At 37.1% G+C, this 12,015-nt stretch overlaps 1 protein-coding gene across 1 annotated transcript in view; it reads left to right on the plus strand.

Moving 5' to 3' along the window:
- The window catches only part of LOC132924119 (uncharacterized), a 52,188-nt gene extending 42,888 nt beyond the window's left edge, over positions 1-9,300 (plus strand). The window contains exons 10-15 of the mRNA XM_060988220.1: positions 743-954; positions 1,235-1,640; positions 3,795-4,054; positions 4,610-5,350; positions 6,230-6,566; positions 7,557-9,300. Coding sequence (XP_060844203.1) covers positions 743-954; positions 1,235-1,640; positions 3,795-4,054; positions 4,610-5,350; positions 6,230-6,566; positions 7,557-8,569 — 2,969 coding nt within the window. The 3' untranslated portion in view covers positions 8,570-9,300. The remainder of the gene's footprint in view (positions 1-742; positions 955-1,234; positions 1,641-3,794; positions 4,055-4,609; positions 5,351-6,229; positions 6,567-7,556) is intronic.
- Positions 9,301-12,015: the final 2,715 nt, after the last annotated feature.

A 12,015-nucleotide genomic window follows, 5' to 3' on the forward strand; every position in this document is an offset into this window, starting at 1 on the left:
TAATTATGAAAATAATAATGTATTGATATATAATGTATAATTGTATGTTACTGGTTTATTTTCATTACATTTATATTTTTTTAAATGCAATCCATAAAGTTTATAATCCAGCGTACCTTTCAGCTAGTAAAGTAGGTAATAATAAATCATTGGCTAAAGCGAGTGAGAAGACGTGAAAAGATTTTTCTACAGCTAATCTGTGGTAAAATTAATGTTTAACATGTTGGTATTCAAAATTAATGTAATCATCATGTAATTTATGGAAATCATTATTAATTTATACGAGTGTACCAAATCGATCTCAAAAAAATATAATATTTTATAGTTTAATTTTAAATTCTTATCACACAACAATCATATTAATATATTATTAATATGCCACCACAAATTAAATGCCAACGAACCGTTTAGAAGGTTAATGATGAACGATATTGTGGATCATCATATTCTAGTTTAATTTTCTTTTTCTTCTTAAATGCATTTCCTTATGTTTACCATTACAATAACTATTAACACACATATTAAAAATATTATTGTATTATTGATACATTTTGTAAAATGGGCCTCATCCGTTAAATAAATCAAATTAAATACGAGGTCGATCGAACAAAAAATAGGTCAATCGTGTAAAAATATTATATATATTTATAATATGTAAGACAAACTTAAGATTAACCTATAAGTGTATATTGCAGCTTATTGATATCATATAATTATTAATATTTATTTTGGTCGTTTAAAGGTCGAAACTGTAGAACTCAAATCGATCCGTGTGGCGGAGACAACGAATCCGGTGTGGCTGGCAGTGGGAATCCTTGCAAAAATGGTGGCGAATGCGTGCCATTGCGACGTTGGCGTGGCGGAGGAGGGAGTGGATTGACTGCCAAACAGCAGCAGCAGCAGCAAACTTATTCCTGCATATGCCCGTTGGGATATTCAGGCGAAAACTGTGAGGTAAGAGACTTTAATGAATTTCAAGAAAAGGGGTTAACCAATTAAAAAGTCAAACTATCATTTAAGAAACATATTATTATAATAAATTATTCTTCATAATCTTTATTTTGTATTTTAACTCTGTATAAATGTTAACGTTAATACAATATATAAGAAATTGTACATTTTCATCTCCATTCCACATGAATTTAAGTGACATTTTTTAATGAAAACTTTGTACCTACATGTACTGAGTCTGTTATTTTTCTTTACTTTACGTCTTGGCTTGTCGTGTTGACAGATTGACAGGGACCATTGTACACCGAACCCGTGTCGGAATGGCGGTCAGTGTCTGAACACACCGGACGATTATTATTGCCAGTGCAGTGGGGACGGTTGGTCCTGGCATGGTAAGAACTGTACAGTTCCTGCCGATGCCGCCGGAGCCGGGGCCACCAGGTCGACGGCTGCGGCCACGACGACCACGCTGATGACCACAAGAACCACAACCACAACTACCACGACGGTCGCGCCGACTACGACTACGACAACCAGTACTAGACCCCCGTTGACGCCACCACTACAGCGTAGCACCGCAATCACTCCGGTGGCCACTATCCGTCGGCCGGGTGCGGGCGTACCAGGGACAATGACGTGGCGACAGCAGCATAAGCCATACGGTGACGGAGACGACGATAGCACTAAAGGTAAGTGCTCTCGCACTAGCTATTAAGGTTTATTACTATTATATATCATTTTTAATCACGCGATAAAGGTTAAAATAATTTAGGAAGAGAGTATAGATGTCACCAAAACTGTTTGTTTAAAATAACAGATAATATTCGAATGTAGTGAATTGTAATAATGTGTTAAAACGTGGCGTATTATTAATTTTCAGTGATATTTGTGAATATTTTCGTGTTATTTAATCCAAAAATGATTATCGAATAAAAATATTTCAGTGTATTTCATATACCTCTAATTTAAATAAATTATTTACCCGTTAAATTTATTGGACACGGGAAACAAGTTATTTAATTTGTATAATTTATAACGAATAATAAGAATTCGGAGGAGCTTAAAAAATGAGTGATGACACCGTACGGATTAGGTGGTCGGTATAGGTTACGTAGAGTTTGCGATACTATAATGTTTACAAAATTGATAAACAATTCACAACAAATATTATCGTAATACCGGCGATAGAGCATTTAGCCGTAAATCTACTAAGATTTGTGGTGCCAATAATATAGTTAACGACACACTGCACTGCACGTCAGTATTTAATAACGTTGAGTCGTGATCACGTCTCGTACCTATATGGAGATACTCGTTCGGGTGATGTACCTTTATCTGTCATAAATAATTTATTTCTATACATGTATATACACGCATAAACGAAAGGATTGTTTTGTGCTCTCTATCACCCCACCCGCAACTGTCATGATCTCCGAGACCCCAGCGCGTGTAGTCGATGATTATGTGAAAACACGCGGACGACGTATTTCTAATTTACGTACAGTTTTTTTTCTTCCTGTCATTCATATATTATATTATTATATATACACAGTCTCGCAGCATAATATTATAATATAGTGTATATACGCAGCGTGCGTATATATCGATTTTTTACGTAATTTATTATATATACTTAAAAAAAAAAATAACCTTAAACGAAATCTCGTTATTAAATGTGCGCGCACGCCGCGGTGCAGTGGTGGTGTCCAGCAGGTAAACGCGGTGGTGTCACGCTGAGACTGCGCTCCGCGTACTGTTTCGAGGGCGAACGCGCGCGCGCGAGCGCCCGAATCGTCCGGTATAATAATATTATGCGGCGGCAATAACGCTCGTCCGTCAGCGGCGGCGGTGGCCACGGTGCAGCACGTCATCGGCCGTCGTTCGTCTCTTCGCGTCGGCGGTGCATAATATATAATATATACGTAATATTATATTTGTACGTATTTTATGTTTGAATAATGTATAAATCCGAAACCGCCGCCGCCGCCGCCTACAAACAACAAATAACGGCGGACGAGTAATGATAATAATAATAACCCGCCGCTCTCCGCCGCATCCACCGCCGGCACCTAACCCGCCGAATAGCTGCACCGCACGTCGTTATAATAATAATGACCGCCGTCTCGCGGGCCGATCCGTTTGTGAAAACGTGTGCGTCCGCAATCGCGGGCGTGTGCGTGCGCGCGGTGCAGCACGGCGGCGGCGACCGTCGTAAACTACGACGGCGGTGGTTTCTCATCGACGGCGTGCTGCTGCGCGGCCGTCGTTACGGCGTCCGCGGGGGTCTAATGGGAAAACGTCGTCGTCCGTCGTGCGCGCCGGTCTTCTCGTCCCGCGAGAGCTGAAAAACAATCGGCGGCGGCGGCGTGTAAGCTCCGTCAGATCGGCGCCCCGCTGACTGGACGTGGCCGCGACTATCGCGCGCCGTCGTTTTACAAGCGCGGGCGCGCGCGTCGTGTTATTAATACACATATAGTTATGCACGCGCGCACGTATTTATGTACGTATATATCTATTATAATATATGTGCGCCGAGTTTTGAGTTTTTGGTACGAAAAGAACGCACTTCATCGCCTGCGTCCACCTATAAACTGAAATATTATACGGTATCGTGTCCATTACAACGCGCCCTATACCTTGTCTACTATCACCCCTCCCACCCACCCACCCACCCATCCACGGTTTTTAAATAATTTAATATTTCATCGACGTTTTCTTCAGCTATTGCCGTCTACAAATTTATGCCTCGTTGTCACGTCGCGTTCGCGCACATAATATTATTATCATAATTTGTAACGTGTGTATTTATTTATTTTTATCAACATCTGTTTGTGTCGATACAGCGTCAACAGTGGCGAACGCGGAACAACAACAGAACGACGACGACGGCAGCGGCACCACAGCGATGTGCGGAGGCGGCCGGCATCGGCGCAAGCATTGGATCGCCGATGACGGTTGCAACGAGTGCAAGTGCAACACAAAATCGTCAGTGGTTGACAACGTCGATGACAAGTCAGCTGTGATGTCGTGCACCAACATGTGGTGTGGACCCGCGACTTTCGACTGTCTGAGCGGCGTTATGCCTTGCACCGGCACCAACCAGGTAACTTTCACCACGGTTTTCGTTATAACACGTCTTATAATAATATGCATTTGCGGTCAATACAATCGAGCATCGACGCACCGTCTGCATTGATAATTATTTAGATATAGGATCTCGAACTTTCCGCTCACGTCCACGCGAATTTCGAAGTATTCGAACAACAGTTTAAAGTTGTTAGGTACTCTAATACTCAAATACTACAAATAACAGTTTAAGAAAAACTAAGTTAGGTATCGTATTGATACTATTATCAATATAATTTATATTTCATAAAAATATAAAATATTATTAAAATCAATCAGACCCTTGCATTTTATTTTTATTTCCAGTATGACCTTTATGAGTTTTTACAATTTTACAATCGTTTTGTTATCTGATTTAAGTTAAAAATGTTTGAAAAATGAGAAATAAAAAATATATTTGATCTCGAATAGTTTTAATTATGATATGGTCTAAAGATTATAAAAACGGATCTCACTGGGGTATAGTAGCGGGGGAGGGACTTGTTGGTTACTAGCAAGACATGCATTATAATACGTAATGTGTTCCTTGCAGGTGTGCGTACCGATCGTAGACGACATGGACGATGAAGAATTACTCGATGACGAACTGGACAAACGAGGAGACGCCGAAGGAACAACCGCTGCGGTGGACAATCTTCTCCTGTGGCGTCAGTGTTTGCGGCCACCGTGTGGTGGCGTGGACGCCGATCGCGACAGGGACGACGTTCGGTTGCGGTACGGTTACGACGACGACGGCAGCCAGGACGACCACAGCGCTTATGTGGCTGTCGGCTCGTGGCCGAGGCGTCGTCGCCGGGGCCAGTGTGCGACTGCGGTGGTGGACGACGGCGACATGGACGACGACGATGACGACGAAGACGGTGCGCCCACGACGGTGTGGCCGTCGGCGGTTCAACATTGTCTGCCCAACGGCGTGGCCGGTGACAAACGTCTGCCGCACCAGCAGCACCGCCGTCGGCGCGGTGACGCTTGCGGTCGATTGCGCGTCACACTGGACCCGGCGCGTCTGCGGCGTGGCACTCGGGTGTCGGCTGTGTGCCACAGTCTCCGTCGACTGTTGGCCAGGGAATGGGTGCGCAGCGGCGACGACGACGGCTTAAGCCAAGAGGACGACATCGAATACAGACGAAATCGAGTGTACGTCATGTGCGAGGCGGCAGAGGATCAGCGAGACAACAACGACGAGGACCGAAGCGGCGGTGTTGGTGCCGGAAATAGCGGCAACTCTCGCCGCCGACGACGACGGCGCCGCGTTACAATTCGAGTGTCGGTGGTACGTATTATTTTAAACGACATATCAGGGCTTTGCATTACGGTTGTCGAAATCCAAAATAGAAAATTCACAGTACCCTTCAAAATAATTGGGAAAAATTAAATATAAAAACGAAAAGGTATATATGATGAACACCGGTTTTCGATAAAATTGTTTTTGTTGTTTTATGTAATACAAAAAAGAAAAACCTTATTAGATATGAAACGTTCACAAAATATTTATTCTAGTATATTTTTAGAAGACTTTAAAAGTATTTCAACTCTTTTTATGATATTTATATTGTCATTTAAAATTTCGATTTATACTGATAGTTTTTTTTTTTTATCTGAATTTAGTATATTTTTATTCGAAATAACCTCGACAGTTTAATAAAAAGATCCTCATAATTAATTTTTTTACAAGTTTGAAAATATACTATATTTTATACTCTTTTAATTCATATTTAAAATCAAAAAATATAAATCATTGAATTAATAAAAAAATTATGTTTAAACTGTAAAATAATTTTCAATTAAGTAGACTTTTATATAATTATAGGCCGGCATAATATTATACGTAAACAGGTTTTAAATGAAAATAACCTTTTTGGTCTAGACTTAAATTATGTAATATATATCTCATTTTCTAAGTAATAATGATGATAATGTATAGCAATATATAGTCATATACTCATATTATAGTATTATAATAACATTGTGGGCGTCAGTATAAATTAAATAGGTACAGGTATAGTTTTAAAATTAAATTTTATTATCCCCAATAACAACGGTTATGAGCGCCCAAATAGTAGCTTAAATTTCCGTTTCCCGTGTTTGGACATCCGAATTCATTCAGTACTCGAAATCAGAATTATTTATTTATTGTATGTACTCATTATAGGCGGTCGTGTCGGACAAGCAGCGACGGATCACAGCAACCGGGATAGAGGACGACGACGTCGACGTTGCAACGGTCGTAGGACGGGCCGTCCAAACGCTTTACAAACGACTCAATGGTGGAAATGTTGGTGGATCGACAGCGGCTTCAACGAAAAAAGTCCAATCGGTCGGTCACCGTCTTCGTCCTGCGTTGAACAGCGGAGTCGATGACTACGACGACGCTGCGGCGCTGGCGTTCTTGACGGCCGCCGTAGTCGACGTCACACTCGGCGGCGGCACGACGGCTGAATCGCATTCGACGCCGGTTCCGGCAAATTCATCTGGTGCTTCGAACGACGGTAAGTGTTCGCGTTGAACGATGTTGAAAAGATATCGGAAGTGAGGCGTGTTTTGGCGTTGCAATTTCGAATAACCATTTTTGTGTGCATTATTTACAAACATATCGTTTGTACGATATTTTAATGCATAAAATGCACTTAGCGACCATCGGGTTGTTACATATTATGAAACGGCCACAATTTAATAATTGACATTGTTAAGTGCATATACTTTTGAATTAATGTACAGCGCGTAAAGAAGTTAGGAGACGAAACGAAGTGAAAGAGACTAGTGGCAAAGTTGTAAAATATAGTGTGTGTATGTGTAAATGAAAAAATATGTTATTATATAAAATTAATTGTATTTGCGAGTAATTAATGTTGACAACATAAACCCATATAGATATATAATTATGGTTGAAAACAGAAATGTAATGAGAGAACTTAAGTACTACAGAACAATTTCTAAGACCATCGGTCATTGTAATCCGGACCAGGACTACCACCATTGGTTACCAGACGTTTTGCAACATTTTTCCAACGTATGTGTTATGATTACAAAAATAGACTAATCCATAGCCTTTTCTATATGTCTTCGAGGCTCGCGTTTTTTGATCAACAATGTTTCTTCTTTTACGAAGAAGCAAGACATGCATTGTATTTGCCTCCTCTTGTATTCCTATATGGCGGATAACAGATACTGACGCGCGGTTAATCGAATTATTACAGAATTAGTATGATTGAGTACTTTGTGTTTTTTCTCTCGTTTACTTGGTCACCATGTCTTGATAGTAGGGTTGGGTGAAAATCTCTGATCGTCTGCAGTTTGTCGGTCTACGGTTGTAGTTTTTTCGGTTACTATTACGAGGTTCCACTAATATTATACATTATAATTTACGCCCGTCAAAACGTGTCGTCAAATGTCGTTGCAACTGCACACCGGTGGTTATTTCCACTCGCAGGCGTAGCTCAACAATAACACTAATACCGGAATTTATTGTGCTTTCACAGATTACCGGCATTACTACTACTACTATTGGACGGTCGGCGTGGCCTGCGGAGCGTTGGCCACCGTGTTGGCGGTCGCGGCGTTCCTGTTGCTACGTTTCCGGAACAGCGCGAGGAGGAAATCGAACGGCGGACAAGCGCCGTCGGATTCGTCGTCAGCAGTGGTGGACCCTTCGGCGGCCGGTGGTGATAGTCTGATGTTGTCGCTGGTGCGGCGGCAAAACGAGGAAAACCTCAAGCGGTTGGTGACCGGCGGCAACCGGATCGCCGTGACGGCCGCCGGCGGTGACTACGGCGCCGGTGGTGGCTGCGGACGCAACAACTTGTCGGCGGGTTCGTCGCTGAGTTGTTCGCGTGTCAGCATCGTTCACCCATTATGCAACGTCACCACGGCCGACGACGGATCTTCACTGGATTTGCACGGCAAACAGCATTTGAACGGTGGCGGCGACGCCGACGGCATGAATGTTGACGACGAAAAGAGCGGAGAGAAAACAAACGTAGCATTGCCGCCAGTAGCTGCCGTCAGGTCTGTCGCTGTAGCCGCCCCTCGACAACAGCAACAACAACAACGGCCGTTGGCTGTAGCAGCACCGCAGCCGTTATTGTTATGTAAAAAGACATTGAATGTTGACAACGAACAACGAAGACAACTGCAATTGATGCAACAACAACGGCAACAACAACCACCGATACACCAGCAACCGCCACAACAGCAACAACAGATACACCAACAACAACAACAACAACAACATCAATTACCGGTACACCAACAACAACATCTGCAGCAACAACAGCAAGTGGCGGCGCAACAGTACAACCGACGCAATCGCGGAGACGTTCACAGTCAACACGTACTACCTAACCAACAGCAGTATCACAACCAACAGCAGCAACAACATTATACGGCGTCATTATTGCACTCGACTACGACCAACAATAACAACAACAACAACCACGGCTCGGAAGGTGGTAACGACGAAGCTGCTTCGCCGTCGTTGACCGTTTTAGTGTAGGATACATCGACTCTTATTAAAAAACCAACTTTTGTAAAAGAAAAATGTTAAAAAGAAATGTTTTTTTATGTTTACAAATCATCGAAAATTACCTGTAGTCATTATGTATAGTATATATATATACAAATATATATTTATTATTATATGATGTGTAATACTCGTATATAAGTATACTAATTTTTTTTATTTTTTTATTTTTATTATTATTATTATTATTATTATTATTATTATTATTATAATCCTTATTATTATCATTATTATTAGTATGTTTAATTTCATATATATTTTTTTTTTTTTTTAATAACTACCGGCGGTACGCTTGCCATTTACTATATACGTATACGTCGCGTCATGTATGTTAGCCTGCAAGCGTGTGTGTTTGGACCTCTCTCTCTCTCAATCCTACTCAAGACGCGAGCCTAACTATATATTGTACGTGGACTATTAAACCACGTTTATTATATTTTTTACTGATTATTATTATTATTATTAATTATTATTATTTTTTTTTATTATTATTATTATTATTATTATTAATATACATTTTTTTTAAAATTTGTATTATTATCTATACAGGGATGATAATAACGATTTTTTTCTCCGAACATCAGTTCATATTTGTATATAGATATATATATATATTGTACGCCTCGCTGTGCACGTGCGTCGCGTGTTTGTATCAATTAAACTGTAAGATTTGCAACAAATATATTCTATTCGTTGGACGACAAGTGCGTTATTACATTATTGTCGTTTAGTATTTACCCGATCCATGTATTCCTCTGCTGCTCTATTTAATATTATAGTGTGATATAGACACACATCATATTATTAACTCATATCGTATGAAGGCGTGTAAAAATATAAGATAAAACAATAATATTGTAGGCCACAAAGCATGTTGTACGTTAAACCAAACAATATTTTTATTTACTTGTCGGCGTGATTGTGTACCTATTTTGCCTATACATTACGCCATGTTAAAAACAAATCTGCAATATTATAATTTTATTTAACATTGAAAATTGAATTATTCGGTACAATAGTATATACTATTACTTTACTTGTATTTTTGGTTTAACCGATGACTTCATAAGTACAATATTAAGGTAACTATTGTTCCAATATTATATACTAGATAAACACTATAATTATGTACGTACAACTATATAAGTTTAATTGTTAATTGAACAAAATGGATGTCATTCAAAATTGTAAGTCGATATATTATTTATATATATGTATAAAAATACCTACAGTACACAAATTATCAGCGACAATTAATTTTATTTTAGTGTTATTAATTGTTGTATATTATTTAAATAACAATACATTTTATATTATATTATTATAATAATTAATATCTAATGTATCTGTATGCACCAAATAGTCTAAAAATTTGAAGTGAAAAATTTTGTAGATTCAAATAATTAATGAAATAAAAATCTATACCCTTTTTATTTTAACTATTTGGAAAATGATATAATTTTGTAATAATAATTTATAATTTATTATAAACTCCGAAACAATTTAAACTATTATATATTGTAAGTTGTATTACCTTGTTGTAGAAAAGCCTCTTCCTCTTCGTCGGAATTTCCCGTTGAATCTTTCTAACATATATTTAATTATATTATTATTTCTATTTTATAAATATATAGTTGAATATTTTCTATTAATTTTCTTACTAGGTGTGGAAGGTATTACATTGAGTTCCGGGTCGTAAATAAACTCTTCTTGTGAATCCATAATTAATTTAATTTTTAATTTTTTTTAAATAAAAGTACACTAATGTCGAAATAAAATAAAGTACGTGTTTACGACAACTGTGCATATAATACTGACGACAAATAATAATCAGAAAAAAAGTCATATTACTATAATTTTATCTTAATATATTAATAAGATAAAACAACCATAATAAGATCATAAACTTTCCAAATAATATTGAAGATAGCAATTTGGAAACTATTAATATAATATATTGCCGTTACTTCAGAAAAAAAAGTCGAAATGTTAGATAATAACGCCGTAACTCAGGTAGAACAAAGAAATGTTATGCGAAAACGCCGTGTGTATAAACATATTTATGTATGTAATTAAGTAGGTAAGTCTTATAAGTAATTTTAATTTAATAAAAGTCACAATGACCCAGCATCCATTGTTGCTTTATTATAATTACCAGAATAAAGTTACTCAAGAATCAATATCTATCATTCAACTGCGACAGTTTTAGAATGAAATAAATAAAATATCGCACTTGGAATATATTATTGTTTATTTTAGATTTTCAGAATATAGATTTAAAAAAGAAAAATGTATTATTTTTTTATAGAAGCATAATTGTAATGTTGCAAGATTCAAAACAAAAAAGGGAAAAATAAGAAAAATAGGTCTAGTGTACTATATAGCATGATTTGAATTTAAGTAGTTTTTAGTCATTAGTAGGTCATTATAATGGATACGTTTAATTTGAATTCAATGATAAATAACTGCAATACTGCATACGTAAAAATATTCAGAACGGAGACTTTTCGTCAGACTATTATCATTATATAAATATATTGTTATTAATTATTAGTTATTTATTTTTCTTTACATATAAATGGTATAATCTAAATATTCTAAATTCTAAAGACGATAAAATAAATTTGATCAAAATGTTTTTAAAATTGAATTGTGTTTATAATATATAATAATATTAAATATACAACTATTAGTTTTTGAGTAACAAAAATAAAACAAAATAAATTTTATTAATAATTACTGGTTTCGGGGAAAAATTATCGTTGTTTTCACTTTTGAAAAATATTAGAAGTTTTCGATTTTGACCTCTAATATAAATCACATTATGAATGTATACAGTTTAAAGTTAAAACATTTTGTAAACGTTATTTTTTTGATAACTCCACAATAAATTTTTTTTTTTTTAAATAATTTTAAATTTTATATTTATTTTACAAAATTTTAACCAGATAAAGATAATTAGATGCACATAAACGGAAAAACAATTAGTTGTATGAGACGAGTGTTCTTAAATTTAATTAGTGATAAGTACATTCCTACAAAATAAATACTCACCATCATATAATAATAAAATTCAGAACAAGTAAAATTAAGTATTTTAAAATAAAACTTAATTTGTGAATTATTGTAGCTACACGAATTATTTATACATATATATTGCTTTAAATTCAAAAATAGAACATTTTCTACAATAACCTAGACATAGTATTAATATAATAATTACCAAATTGTTTGTTTACGGTAGTGGATACTGCGCCGGAGTTGGTTATGCACTGCAACTGAACATAATTCAACGCAATCTAAGTAATCTACCTACGAATCATAGGTCACCGGCCGAAGGCGACTGTCAATTGATTGTATAGTGCTATAGCGAGATCGAAGAAAAACACATTTGTAATAGATAGATCCATGCCAAAATA

Source organism: Rhopalosiphum padi, chromosome 3, assembly GCF_020882245.1.
Source record: "Rhopalosiphum padi isolate XX-2018 chromosome 3, ASM2088224v1, whole genome shotgun sequence".
Lineage (NCBI taxonomy): Eukaryota > Metazoa > Arthropoda > Insecta > Hemiptera > Aphididae > Rhopalosiphum > Rhopalosiphum padi.